The sequence below is a fragment of the Dendrobates tinctorius genome, unplaced genomic scaffold, assembly GCF_039654945.1.
Source record: "Dendrobates tinctorius isolate UK_male_01 unplaced genomic scaffold, ASM3965494v1 ptg000116l, whole genome shotgun sequence".
In the NCBI taxonomy this organism is placed as follows: domain Eukaryota; kingdom Metazoa; phylum Chordata; class Amphibia; order Anura; family Dendrobatidae; genus Dendrobates; species Dendrobates tinctorius.
This window is the reverse complement of record NW_027361784.1, coordinates 25,874,640-25,890,257: the sequence shown is the minus strand read 5'-3', so window position 1 is coordinate 25,890,257 and position 15,618 is coordinate 25,874,640. Positions and strand designations below refer to the sequence as shown.

The 15,618-nt window shown below is 49.8% G+C and overlaps 1 protein-coding gene across 2 annotated transcripts in view; it reads left to right on the top strand.

The window, feature by feature from the left end:
* The window catches only part of FAM91A1 (family with sequence similarity 91 member A1), a 52,840-nt gene extending 48,588 nt beyond the window's left edge, over positions 1 to 4,252 (top strand). The window contains exons 23-24 of one of the 2 annotated variants that reach the window (XM_073590282.1): positions 1,343 to 1,412; positions 3,102 to 4,252. In XM_073590282.1, coding sequence (XP_073446383.1) covers positions 1,343 to 1,412; positions 3,102 to 3,293 — 262 coding nt within the window. In that variant the 3' untranslated portion in view covers positions 3,294 to 4,252. The remainder of the gene's footprint in view (positions 1 to 1,342; positions 1,413 to 3,101) is intronic. The other variant, XM_073590283.1, reaches the window with a different exon arrangement.
* Positions 4,253 to 15,618: the final 11,366 nt, after the last annotated feature.

Genomic DNA, 15,618 nt, shown 5'->3' with positions numbered 1-15,618 from the left:
CTTGGTTTCATCTGTCCAAAGAATGTTCTTCCAGAACTGTGCTGGCTTTTGTAGATGTTTTTTAGCAAAGTCCAGTCTAGCCTTTTGATTCTTGATGCTTATGAGTGGCTTGCACCGTGCAGTGAACCCTCTGTATTTACTTTCATGCAGTCTTCTCTTTATGGTAGATTTGGATATTGATGCGCCTACCTCCTGGAGAGTGTTGTTCACTTGGTTGGCTGTTGTGAAGGGGTTTCTCTTCACCATGGAGATTATTCTGCGATCATCCACCACTGTTGTCTTCTGTGGGCGCCCAGGTCTTTTTGCATTGATGAGTTCACCAGTGCTTTCTTTCTTTCTCAGGATGTACCAAACTGTAGATTTTGCCACTCCTAATGATATAGCAATTTCTCGGATGGGTTTTTTCTGTTTTTGCAGCTTAAGGATGGCTTGTTTCACCTGCATGGAGAGCTCCTTTGACCGCATGTTTCCTTCACAGCAAAACCTTCCAAATGCAAGCACCACACCTCAAATCAACTCCAGGCCTTTTATCTGCTTAATTGAGAAGGGATTGCCCACACCTGTCCATGAAATAGCCTTGGAGTCAATTGTCCAATTACTTTTGGTCCCTTTAAAAACATGGTGGCACATGTTAAGGAGCTGAAACTCCTGAACCCTTTATCCAATTTTAATATGGATACCCTCAAATTAAAGCTGAATGTCTGAACTTCAACTGCATCTGAATTGTTTTGTTTAAAATTCATTGTGGTAATGTCTAAAACCAAAATTAAAAAAATGTTGTCTCTGTCCAAATATATATGGACCTAACTGTATATCGCTGGTAACTCACGATCCACCAATCACAATAGGTGATGTCACAGCTCACTTCCTCCTCCTCCCTCCTTTGCCCACCCTCATTAGATGCTTGAGTATAAAAGTTGGTCAGAAAATGTTCATTGCTGCTAATGTACATGTGCATTTCCTAAAACAAAAGGAATGGAGTCTTAACCAAAAAAAAAAAGTCTCGACGTGAAAATGTAAAAATTTCTAATTTAAAAAAAAAAATAAAAAAATAAAATCCATTACTTTATGGGGAATTTAAGCATTATGGATTATTTGTTTATTTTTTTCCTTGCTCAATTAAAAGAAAATGCACCCATCACGAGACACGTTACAATACTGTGAATTGTGTGTAAGTATCCGGCCGTAGAGGAGAAATACGGATGTGTGAATTTCACCATAGATTTACATTGCCTCCGTATTCGGGACCCAGTGAGTCTGTGTAGTGGATAATGGACCCAGAATACACACTTGGGTGAGCACAAACCCTTACTAACCAGTCACTCTCCATCTTCTCCGGTAGCCTTCATCATCTCCTGCACTCCAGCCGGAAGCTTTCCCTCCAGGTTCTCAGCTTTGTGCAATCATTCCAGGTAACGTTTCTGTAAATGCCGCTTTTCACAGTTCTCATTAGTGACGAGCAAACGTGCTGGGATAAGGTGTTATCTGAGCATGCTCGGGTGCTAACAGAGTGTGTCTTCGGCGTGCTCGAAGCATATGTTTGAGTCTCCGCAGCTGCATGTGACAAAACATATGCTCCATTGGCGTCACATTACTTTTTCAAATTATTACATTGCTTTAATTCGGCTGCATAAAAACAAACAAAAAAAAAAAAAACAAATTTGCAATTGCTTGCTTTTTCTATGTGCTCTCATTCTTCTGCGTTGAGAGCTTTCTTCTTATATAATGTACAGTTGGTTTCCATGGAGCTCAGAAACTAGGTTCTGCCAAGACCCTGGCTGATGGTGTGCAGTAGTTACATATCGGGAGAGGAGTTAACTCCTAAGATCCCAGCTGCTTCTCTCCAGCTCATTGATTTGCACACAGCAGATGTCTGCTCACCTTCCTTCCCCTTCTCAGCTCCTGACCAAGCTTCTCATCACTCCTGCATAATCACAATCCACTGCACTTTCCCCAGGCTGACAGTTTCCAGAGCAGTCTCTCCTAATCACTGCTATCACTTTCCTGAGTTGTGTGGGTGCTCAATTTCTCTGTTATCTCTATATGTAAATTAAAGGCCCCGTTACACATAACGATGTCCCAGCGATCCCACCAACGATCCGACATGATGGGATCGCTGGGACATCGTTAGGCTGATCGCTGGTGAGCTGTCACAAGACAGCCCCAGCGATCAGGACCAGCGACGCTGGTTTCTAATGTAAACATCGGGTATCTAAGAGCCGCGCGACTCCTGGATACCCGCTGTTTACCTTGGAAACCAGCGTCGCTGGTCAGCGGGAGACCAGCGATCGAAAAACTGCCCAGGCCGATCGAGCACGATCAGTGATAACTGGCAGGAGGGCCGGTCGCTGATCCCCGTCACACACAGCGATCTCGCTGGCGAGATCGCTGTGGCGTCACAAAATCAGCTATCTCGCTGTGTGTGACGGGGCCTATAGTGATAGCCCTGTAGTCTTCAAGAAAAATGACAGATGGGTATTATGTTGTAGTAGGACAAAGCTACTCACCAGAACACTCACTCAAGGAAGAGGTCATCCACAAGCAACCAGGAAGGTGACTGCAGACCTGTGAGCTACTCGAGACAACCCCTTTAAAAGCTACCATTACAGATTGACCGCAATCTTAAATGTTCAAACAGCAATGATTGGTGCTACCTGCTGCTGCTGGCGCCTGCCTTGTAGCAGAGGGCACAGCCCGCTAAATATACCAACAGTTAACATGGGACAGTAAATCCTATGTTGTGAAGGGGTTAAAGGCTGTAGACACATTTGCACTGATTTTTTTTTTTTACTATCTATTTTTAAATTTCAAATTGGGCAACTTTCTAAATAGTCTTCAATAGAAAGTCCTGTCATTGTGTTGTAGAGCCTGTGTAACGCCTTCACGTAGCTGACTGCACTGTTGAAGCTGAAATCGATCCAATGCCGCGCTGCTCCTCTCTGTATCGTGTGTGGCTCATGTAATCTTTCTCCCTCCCTACTTAGGTGGGGGGGCAGTATTTTTCGGGCAGGAACCTTCTCATGGAAAGTGGGTGGAGACATTAAAAGTGATATACTGGATGTAATTTTTTTTTCTTTTACTCTCTTGCTTATCTGTTTTAGGAAAGTAACGCTGCAGGCGAACACATGTTTGAAACCGGCATGTCGAGCGTGATGGCACAGCCTGGCTCTTCGGACATCGGGGTGCCTCTGCCTTCTAAGAACCTGATATTCCAAAATGGCCTCCTCTCTGAGTGGAACGGTCGGGTGCGGGTCTCCGCTCACCACGTGCACATAGCTAGCGATAAGGCCTGACACTGAGCAGCATGCAACCCAACTAACCCTGAGTCTCCTGCCCTGTCGGTGTTAGTATTTATTGCTGCTGTGTGGGTTATGTTTTAGCAGCGCGTCGAGTCCGTGGCTGCCGGTCACTCTTGTGTCCTGTGACAAATGCCCTGCATTTCTTCTACATTCCTACCGCGCCTGTCGTAGATTTTAGAGGCGAGCATAGCATTAAATCATCTGCGGAAAATAAAATAAGGACTTGTCCAGCTTTTTTTTTAAAAAGATCGTGAGCATGCAAGAAAAATGGTAGAAAAAAAAAAAAAAATCCCAGCAAATTTTTTCTTTTTTATGCTGTGATGCCTCTAGTCGTGTGACTGCACAGTGCCGAACGCCGCAGCGTACTTTGGCACTCTATCCCTTCGAACAGACACGGTCACGTGATAGTAAATACTACGGACACTCGTGTGGTCTCTTGCAGGTTTCTGGACGCTTTGCTAAATTTTTGGAGAAAATTAAAATAAAAAAAAATAAAATAACCACTTAGTTCAGTACATGGAACTTTATCTAGGACCAAAACTTTTTTTTCATCCCTCTCCAATCCCCCCCCCCATTAACTCTTGAAGATTTTGTGAAAATCTGAACTCGATGTTATTTATTGAAGGTGCAAAAAGTTCAGAAAGAAAATCATCTCTGCACAAAACAAAAGAAATCATCATCATGAATTCCACATTATTAGTATTAATATTTTTAGACATTGGGAAGCAAATCCTACAGTGTGAACGAGACCTCGGTGACCGGGTCTCTGACTTTGTAATTTTATTGCCAGTATTTGTGAGATTTCACCCCCCCCCACATACGGTTTTCTGTACATGACGTGACCTCTGCCAGACGCCGAGAATCACACCCACAAGGGGGCACATTTTTATTGAACGACACTGTAAATCTAAATGTGTAATAGTTTATTAAATTGACCCTGTATAAAGGAGGAATGATGGACTCGTGTGTTTCTGCTTTTTTTTTTTTCTCCAAATCTCCCTTAAAGCGCACCTGTTCCTTCATACAAAACCTATATCAAGAAACGGCTTATCCCCCACAGCTGCTCTGTGTGCACATGACAGTATGTGTCCAGGCTAGTGATGAGCGAGTGTACTCGTTGCTCGGGTTTTCCCGATCATGCTCGGGTGTCCTCCGAGTATTTTGGCGCACTCGGAGATTTAGATTTCGTCGCCTCAGCTGCATGACTTGCAACTTGCAGACAGGCTGAATACATGTGGGGATTCCCTAACAAACAGACATTCCTCACATTTAATCAGCCTGTCTTCAAGTCGCAAATCATGCAGCTGAGACGATGAAATCTAAATCTCCGAGCACACCAAAATACTCGGGAGACCACCCGAGCATGCTCGGGAAAACCCGGGCAACGAGTATACTCGCTCATCACTAGTGCACAGTTCATTGTCACAAACATTCTGTCAGCACTATAGGTGCTGAAACTTCCTTTCACTTGATTTCCCAGCTTCTATTGCCTTCCAATGCCCAGTGACTTGTCTGCCCTGAGCTGAAATCCCCTGCATACAAAGATGCTGGCTGAGAGGACAGAAGTAGAGTCAGAGACCCTCCCAGCCCCTGTGAAGCTGGGGGTCTGCCGCCCAGGCTTCCTGTAGTAATTTGGTGGTCCATCACCCAGGCTTCCTGTAGTGATTTGGGGGTACGCCACCCAGGCTTCCTGTAGTGATTTGGGGGTCCGCCACCCAGGCTTCCTGTGGTGAAGCGGGGATCCATCACCCAGGCTTCCTGTAGTAATTTGGTGGTCCATCACCCAGGCTTCCTGTAGTGATTTGGGGGTCCGCCACCCAGGCTTCCTGTAGTGATTTGGGGGTCCGCCACCCAGGCTTCCTGTAGTGATTTGGGGGTCCGCCACCCAGGCTTCCTGTAGTGATTTGGGGGTCCGCCACCCAGGCTTCCTGTAGTGATTTGGGGGTCCGCCACCCAGGCTTCCTGTAGTGATTTGGGGGTCCGCCACCCAGGCTTCCTGTGGTGAAGCGGGGATCCATCACCCAGGCTTCCTGTAGTGATTTGGTGGTCTGCCACCCAGGCTTCCTGTAGTGATTTGGGGGTCCGCCACCCAGGCTTCCTGTGGTGAAGCGGGGATCCATCACCCAGGCTTCCTGTAGTGATTTGGGGGTCCGCCACCCAGGCTTCCTGTAGTGATTTGGGGGTCCGCCACCCAGGCTTCCTGTAGTGATTTGGGGGTCCGCCACCCAGGCTTCCTGTGGTGAAGCGGGGATCCATCACCCAGGCTTCCTGTAGTGATTTGGTGGTCTGCCACCCAGGCTTCCTGTAGTGATTTGGGGGTCCGCCACCCAGGCTTCCTGTGGTGATTTGGGGGTCTGCCACCCAGGCTTCCTGTGGTGAAGCAGGGGTCTGCTACCCAGGCTTCCTGTGGTGAAGCGGGGGTCTGCCACCCAGGCTTCCTGTGATCCATCTGTGCCTGCTGCTAGAGAAGGATTACGCGTAACAGAAGGGGGGAGGCATCCAGTGGCCGGCACTTTTGTGGAGGAAGGGGAGATTTAGGCTGAAACTTTATTTTCCTAAAATAACGTTATTTTAGTTTTGTTAGTCATTGCAGTGTTCACAAATTGGTATAAGTTTCTTGAAATGTCAGTAACCCTTTAAGGGGTTAGGAGGGTGAACCTATCCCTAATACATGCAGCGTTAATATTCTTATACCTTAGGAGTAAATTCTACTTTTAAGAGTGGGGTCCTGTATTTTGGACAGAGGAGAGCAGCTAGAGTCACATTCTTCCTGCAGAATCCAGCAAGTGGATTCTTAATGCTTGATAGCCCCTGTGGTGGCGCTGGCTATTTGGGGCAGACGTAGATCTATAACAGAACGGTTGTCACTAGAGATTAATGAATTTGTTTGAAACATTGAATTTGTCTCGATTGTTATATGAAAAAAAAAACGGATTCTCCTGAATCCAGATCTTTATGAATTGCTTCATACGAGGTCGGGCCACCATTTTGATGAGAACGGGATTAGTCTTGTGCTGCGTCCCACTTTTTCATTCCTCCCTCCTCCGCTGTTCTGCATCCGTTTCTCTGATCTTCAGATTGATTAAGCCTTGGGCAGCGAACTACTCATCACACAATAAAGGTGACCTGACAACCCTATGCATAAAACAGATCTGTTACCACCTTCCACCATACACGAGGCATACATTGCCAAATAAATGTCTTACTCCTGATGAGGATGTGTACTTGCTTTGAAAAATCCATGTCAGATTAGCTTTATAATCCTGATATTAAAATGAGCATTTAATGCTATAGAACAGCAGGGAGGAGGGTCACTGAGGAGCAATTGATCAGGCTAGGAGGGTGGAGACTGCAGCAGGGAGGAGGGACACCGAGGAGCCATCAATCGGGCTAGGAGGGTAGAGACTGCAGCAGGGAGGAGGGACACTGAGGAGCCATCAATGAGGCTAGGAGGGTAGAGACTGCAGCAGGGAGGAGGGACACTGAGGAGTCATGCATCAAGCTAGGAGTGTGGAGACTGCAGCAGGGAGGAGGGACACTAAGGAGCCATCAATCGGGCTAGGAGGGTGGAGATTCAGCAGCACTGAGGAGCCATCAATGAGGCTAGGAGGGTGGAGGCTCAGCAGCAGGGAGGAGGACACTGGGGAGCCGTCAATCAGGCTAGGAGGGTGGAGACTCAGCAGCAGGGAGGAGGGACACTGAGGAGCTGTACAAGTATATGTGTTTTGAATATTTGTATGATAACGTCTATTTTATAATGTATGCAGTTTAGAGTGTGAAATCTGGTTATAGATTGAGTTGCTTGCAATTTTCAACCTGGGTCCAAAAGTTCAACACATCGGATTTTGTTAAAATATTTTATAGCGGCCTCATGTCATATGTTGTAATGCTGCCACATTCATAAACCTGATTCACAACCTTGCGGTCAGGGGCATAATGATAGAGGGTGCGACTATACGGGCCAGCACCTGATATTGGCGGGACGGTTACTGGCGGAGCATGACGTCTAGGCCAAGCGCCACCGCTCTGCACTGGCTATGGAGGAAAAAGAGGACACTTTGTTGTGAAAGCGGGAGCAGGCCAGAGGAATTTTTTTTGTGTGTTGCAAAAGAGCACCTGAATGGGGGACATTATTACAGGAGGGGGTTGGGATGAGGAACATTATTACATAACTGGGGCAGTGGGGACCATTATTGCAAGAAAGGGCAAGATGGAGGACATTATTACAGGAAAGGAAGCATTACAGGAATGGGCCAGGATGGGGGGCATGATTACAGGAAGGGGCCAGGACAGGAAGCATTATTATTAATAGGTGGGGCCAGGATGGGGGACACTATTACAGGAGGGAACCAGGATAGGTGGCATTATTACAGGAGGGAGTTGGGATGGGAGACACTATTATAGAAGGGCACAAGGATAAGGGGGTATTATTATAGAAGGGTGCCAGGGTAAGAGACGGCCATTATTACATGACTGGGGACACTATTACAGGAAGGGAAAAGGATCTGGGACATTATCACAGGAGGGGGCCCAGGATTGAGGATATTATTACAAGGAGAGGCCAGGATGGGGGACATTATTACAAAACAGCCAGGAAGAAGCAAGGATCTGGGGTATACACGAAGGCACCAGAATGGATGGTGACTGTATTAACAAAAGGGACCAGGATGGGGACATTATTGCAAGATGGTGATAAAATTACTGTTTGGGGACCAGAATTAGAAGCATACATTATTTATAATGGCAAGTGGGGGCCATTATTACTGTACACAGCCTATTGGGGACAATTTTACTGCATGGAGCCCAAAGAAGGGGACACTCTTACTTCTGAATGGGGGACATTAATATTATTTCCCATTGTGACCTATACAATACACAGATCTTCCCACAAAAATATTTTTTCAGGTGCTGAGGTGTTAATGGTTATTTTGAGGATGCTGAATTAAAAAATCCTGTGACTTGTTGAATTGGTTCTAGTTTTTGGGACAATTCATCCATGAATATAATGCATTCCCCCAATGACTGACATCCTGGGGGGACACGTGTCTCTGTAGGATCTCCGACATTACAGGGGCCGGGTCCATATTCTGCACTGGGGCCACAGGCCTCTAGTTGTGCCCTTATGGCGGCTGGGTGACGGTCGGAGTGGCTCGGTGTCACTCCCAGTGAGCTCCATAGTTTGCGGCTATCACGGCCCTATATAACTCCATACACTCAATGGCTGGAGGACGCAGCGACAAGCTCCAGGGGGGCGGAGGGAGCGGAGCCGCCCCGGACCTGGCGCCTGCGGTGGTTCTAACACACAAATACGGAAACCAATAAATGTAACAGATCTGTGTAGAGGCCCCTGAGGAAGTCGCAGTGTGGCGAAACGCGTTGGTCTCTCCCTCCCCGCCCTTCTATAGTAGCGGATTTATGAATACACAGGTCTCCGGTAGCTCTGTGCCGACACCACCACCTGCAGGCCAGAGCCAGCCGAGACACCACACCTGCAGGCCAGAGACAGCTGAGACACCAGAAATGACCGTACAAATAAGCGAGGGGGAGGCGTGTGTTTATATGTAAAATCATCCTTAAAACCCATCCTTCGTGATAATATATATGAATCTAATGAAAATGTAGAGTCCCTGTGGGTAGAGATAAGGGGAGGGGGGAAAAATAATAAATTACTGATAGGGGTTTGTTATAAATCTCCAAAAATAATGGAAGCAACAGAGAATATCCTCATAAAGCAAATAGATGAAGCAGCGACTCAAGGAGAAGTCATTATTATGGGGGACTTCAACTACCCTGAAATACATTGGGGAACCGAAACCTGCAGTTCCAGCAAACGTGATAGGTGTCTGACAACTATGAGAGACCATTACCTTTCACAACTGGTTCAGGACCCAACAAGAGGGGGGGCACTGCTAGACCTAATATTAACCAACAGGCCAGACCGCATATCAAATGTAAGGGTTGAGGGTCACTTGGGTAATAGTGATCACAAATTAATAAGTTTTCATGTATCCTTTAATAAGATGTGTAGTAGAGGGGTTACAAGGACACTAAACTTCAGGAAGGCAAATTTCCAACGGATGAGAGATGATCTTGGTGCAATTAAATGGGACGATATCCTGAGACATAAAAATACACAAAGAAAATGGGAGACGTTTATTAGCATCCTGAATAGGACCTGTGCACAATATATACCGTATGGGAATAAACATGCGAGAAATAGGAGGAAACCACTATAGCTAAATAGAGCTGTAAGGGGCGCAATAAGAGATAAAAATAAAGCATTTAGAGAATTAAAGCAAGTAGGTAGTGATGAGGCATTAACTAAATACAGAAGATTAAATAAATTCTGTAAAAAGCAAATCAAAACAGCAAAGATTGAGACAGAGAGACTCATTGCCAGAGAAAGTAAAAATAATCCCAAAATATTCTTTAACTACATAAATAGTAAGAAGCTAAAAAATGATAGTGTTGGCTCCCTTAAAAATAGTCTGGATGAAATGGTGGATGAGGATGAGGAAAAAGCCAATATGCTAAATGACTTTTTTTCAACAGTATTTACACAAGAAAATCCCATGACGGATAACATGATCAGGGATAAAAATTCTCCATTAAATGTCACCTGCTTAACCCAGCAGGAAGTACGGCGGCGTCTACAAATCACTAAAATTGACAAATCCCCGGGCCCAGATGGGATACACCCCCGAGTACTGCAGGAATTAAGCACAGTAATAGATAGACCACTATTTTTAATCTTTAAAGATTCCATAATAACAGGGTCTGTACCACAGGACTGGCGTATAGCAAATGTGGTGCCAATATTCAAAAAGGGGACAAAAACTGAACTTGGAAATTATAGGCCAGTAAGTTTAACCTCAACTGTGGGTAAAATCCTGGAGGGTTTTCTAAGAGATACTATACTGGAGTATCTGAAGAAGAATAACCTCATGACCCAATATCAACATGGGTTTACAAGGGACCGTTCCTGTCAGACTAATCTGATAAGCTTTTATGAAGAGGTAAGTTCCGGACTAGACCAAGGGAATGCAGTGGACGTGGTGTACATGGACTTTTCAAAAGCTTTTGATACGGTGCCACACAAAAGGTTGATACATAAAATGAGAACAATGGGGATAGGGGAAAATATGTGTAGGTGGGTTAAGAGCTGGCTCAGGGATAGGAAACAAAGGGTGGTTATTAATGGAGCACACTCGGACTGGGTCACGGTTAGCAGTGGGGTACCACAGGGGTCAGTTTTGGGCCCGCTTCTTTTTAACATATTTATTAATGACCTTGTAGGGGGCATAGAGAGTAGAATTTCAATATTTGCAGATGACACTAAACTCTGCAGGGTAATTAATACAGAGGAGGACAATTTTATATTACAGGAGGATTTATGTAAACTAGAAGCTTGGGCTGATAAATGGCAAATGAGCTTTAATGGGGATAAATGTAAGGTCATGCACTTGGGTAGAACAAACAAGTTGTATAATTATGTGCTTAATTGTAAAACACTGGGCAAAACAGTCTCTGAAAAAGACCTGGGTGTATGGGTGGACGACAAACTCACATTTAGTGGCCAGTGTCAGGCAGCTGCTGCAAAGGCAAATAAAATAATGGGATTCATTAAAAGAGGCATAGATGCTCATGAGGAGAACATAATTTTACCTCTATATAAGTCACTAGTGCGACCACACTTAGAATACTGTGTACAGTTCTGGTCTCCGGTGTATAAGAAAGACATAGCTGAACTGGAGCGGATGCAGAGAAGAGCGACCAAGGTTATTAGGGAACTAGGGGGTCTGCAATACCAAGACAGGTTATTACACTTGGGGTTATTTAGTTTGGAGAATCGAAGGCTTAGGGGTGATCTTATTACAATGTATAAATATATGCGGGGACAATACAAAGACCTTTCTAATGATCTTTTTACTCTTAGACCTGTGACGGGGACAAGGGGGCATCCTCTACGTCTGGAGGAAAGAAGGTTTAAGCATACTCACAGATGCGGATTCTTTACTGTAAGAGCAGTGAGACTATGGAACTCTCTGCCATATGATGTTGTAATGAGTGATTCACTACTAAAATTTAAGAAGGGACTGGATGCCTTTCTTAAAAAGTATAATATTACAGGGTATATACACTAGTCTCCTTAATATTGCTAGTCTGATTGCCGTATGTGGAGTCGGGAAGGAATTTTTTTCCCCAATGTGAAGCTTACTGTTGCCACATGGGTTTTTTTTGCCTTCCTCTGGATCAACATATTAGGGCAAGTTAGGATAGGATATGGGTTGAACTAGATGGACTTAAAGTCTCCCTTCAACCTTAATTAATAACTATGTTACCACACCGGCAGGCCAGAGACAGCTGAGGCACCACACCTGCAGGCCAGAGACAGCTGAGGCACCACACCGGCAGGCCAGAGACAGCTGAGGCACCACACCGGCAGGCCAGAGACATCTGAGACACCACACCTGCAGGCCAGAGACAGCTGAGGCACCACACCTGCAGGCCAGAGACAGCTGAGACACCACACCTGCAGGCCAGACACATCTGAGACACCACACCTGCAGGCCAGACACATCTGAGGCACCACACCTGCAGGCCAGAGACAGCTGAGACACCACACCGGCAGGCCAGAGACAGCTGAGGCACCACACCGGCAGGCCAGAGACAGCTGAGGCACCACACCTGCAGGCCAGATACAGCTGAGGCACCACACCTGCAGGCCAGAGACAGCTGAGGCACCACACTTGCAGGCCAGAGACAGCTGAGGCACCACACCTGCAGGCCAGAGACAGCTGAGACACCACACCGGCAGGCCAGAGACAGATGAGACACCACACCGGCAGGCCAGAGACAGCTGAGGCACCACACCTGCAGACCAGAGACATCTGGGACACCACACCGGCAGGCCAGAGACAGCTGAGGCACCACACCTGCAGGCCAGAGACAGCTGAGACACCACACCGGCAGGCCAGAGACAGCTGAGGCACCACACCTGCAGGCAGGACACAGCTGAGACACCACACCTGCAGGCCGGAGACATCTGAGACACCACACCTGCAGGCCGGAGACATCTGAGACACCACACCTGCAGGCCAGAGACATCTGAGGCACCACACCTGCAGGCCAGAGACAGCTGAGGCACCACACCGGCAGGCCGGAGACAGCTGAGGCACCACACCGGCAGGCCGGAGACAGCTGAGGCACCACACCGGCAGGCCGGAGACAGCTGAGGCACCACACCGGCAGGCCAGAGGCAGCTGAGGCACCACACCTGCAGGCAGGAGACAGCTGAGACACCACACCTGCAGGCCAGAGACAGCGCCACACCTGCAGACCAGAGACATCTGAGACGCCACACCGGCAGGCCAGAGACATCTGAGGCGCCACACCGGCAGACCAGAGACATCTGAGACGCCACACCTGCAGGCCAGAGACAGCTGAGGCACCACACCGGCAGGCCAGAGACAGCTGAGACACCACACCGGCAGGCCAGAGACAGCTGAGACACCACACCGGCAGGCCAGAGACAGCTGAGGCACCACACCGGCAGGCCAGAGACAGCTGAGGCACCACACCGGCAGGCCAGAGACAGCTGAGGCACCACACCGGCAGGCCAGAGACAGCTGAGGCACCACACCGGCAGGCCAGAGACATCTGAGGCACCGCACCGGCAGGCCAGAGACATCTGAGGCACCGCACCGGCAGGCCAGAGACATCTGAGGCACCGCACCGGCAGGCCAGAGACATCTGAGGCACCGCACCGGCAGGCCAGAGACATCTGAGGCACCGCACCGGCAGGCCAGAGACATCTGAGGCACCGCACCGGCAGGCCAGAGACATCTGAGGCACCGCACCGGCAGGCCAGAGACATCTGAGGCGGCGCACCTGCAGACCAGAGACATCTGAGACGCCGCACCGGCAGGCCAGAGACATCTGAGGCGCCGCACCTGCAGACCAGAGACATCTGAGACGCCGCACCTGCAGGCCAGAGACAGCTGAGGCACCGCACCGGCAGGCCAGAGACATCTGAGACACCGCACCGGCAGGCCAGAGACAGCTGAGGCACCACACCGGCAGGCCAGAGACAGCTGAGGCACCACACCGGCAGACCAGAGACATCTGAGACACCACACCGGCAGGCCAGAGACAGCTGAGGCACCGCACCGGCAGGCCAGAGACATCTGAGGCACCGCACCGGCAGGCCAGAGACATCTGAGGCACCGCACCGGCAGGCCAGAGGCAGCTGAGGCACCGCACCGGCAGGCCAGAGGCAGCTGAGGCACCGCACCGGCAGGCCAGAGACAGCTGAGGCACCGCACCTGCAGACCAGAGACATCTGAGGCACCACACCGGCAGGCCAGAGACAGCTGAGGCACCACACCTGCAGGCCAGAGACAGCTGAGGCACCACACCTGCAGACCAGAGACATCTGAGACACCACACCGGCAGACCAGAGGCAGCTGAGGCACCACACCTGCAGGCAGGAGACAGCTGAGACGCCACACCTGCAGGCCAGAGACATCTGAGGCGCCACACCTGCAGGCCAGAGACATCTGAGGCGCCACACCTGCAGACCAGAGACATCTGAGACACCACACCGGCAGGCCAGAGACATCTGAGGCGCCACACCTGCAGACCAGAGACATCTGAGGCGCCACACCTGCAGGCCAGAGACATCTGAGGCGCCACACCAGCAGGCCAGAGACAGCTGAGGCACCACACCTGCAGACCAGAGACAGCTGAGGCACCACACCTGCAGACCAGAGACAGCTGAGACACCACACCTGCAGGCCAGAGAAAGCTGAGGCACCACACCTGCAAGCCAGAGACAGCTGAGACACCACACCTGCAGACCAGAGACATCTGAGACACCACACCTGCAGGCCAGAGACATCTGAGACACCACACCGGCAGGCCAGAGACATCTGAGACACCACACCGGCAGACCAGAGACAGCTGAGGCACCACACCTGCAGACCAGAGACAGCTGAGGCACCACACCTGCAGACCAGAGACAGCTGAGACACCACACCTGCAGGCCAGAGACAGCTGAGGCACCACACCTGCAAGCCAGAGACAGCTGAGGCACCACACCTGCAGACCAGAGACATCTGAGACACCACACCTGCAGACCAGAGACAGCTGAGGCACCACACCGGCAGGCCAGAGACAGCTGAGGCACCACACCTGCAGACCAGAGACATCTGAGACACCACACCGGCAGGCCAGAGACATCTGAGACACCACACCGGCAGGCCAGAGACATCTGAGACACCACACCTGCAGGCAGGAGACAGCTGAGACACCACACCTGCAGGCCAGAGACATCTGAGACACCACACCTGCAGGCAGGAGACAGCTGAGGCACCACACCTGCAGACCAGAGACATCTGAGACACCACACCTGCAGGCCAGAGACAGCTGAGGCACCACACCGGCAGGCCAGAGACAGCTGAGGCACCACACCGGCAGACCAGAGACAGCTGAGACACCACACCGGCAGACCAGAGACAGCTGAGACACCACACCTGCAGACCAGAGACAGCTGAGGCACCACACCTGCAGACCAGAGACAGCTGAGACACCACACCTGCAGGCCAGAGAAAGCTGAGGCACCACACCTGCAAGCCAGAGACAGCTGAGACACCACACCTGCAGACCAGAGACATCTGAGACACCACACCTGCAGGCCAGAGACAGCTGAGGCACCACACCGGCAGGCCAGAGACAGCTGAGACACCACACCTGCAGGCCAGAGACAGCTGAGACACCACACCTGCAGACCAGAGACATCTGAGACACCACACCTGCAGGCCAGAGAAAGCTGAGACACCACACCTGCAGGCCAGAGAAAGCTGAGACACCACACCTGCAGACCAGAGACAGCTGAGACACCACACCTGCAGGCCAGAGACAGCTGAGGCACCACACCGGCAGGCCAGAGACAGCTGAGACACCACACCTGCAGGCCAGAGACAGCTGAGACACCACACCTGCAGGCCAGAGACAGCTGAGACACCACACCTGCAGACCAGAGACATCTGAGACACCACACCTGCAGGCCAGAGAAAGCTGAGACACCACACCGGCAGGCCAGAGACAGCTGAGGCACCACACCGGCAGACCAGAGACAGCTGAGGCACCACACCGGCAGACCAGAGACAGCTGAGACACCACACCTGCAGACCAGAGACAGCTGAGGCACCACACCTGCAGACCAGAGACAGCTGAGACACCACACCTGCAGGCCAGAGAAAGCTGAGGCACCACAACTGCAAGCCAGAGACAGCTGAGACACCACACCTGCAGACCA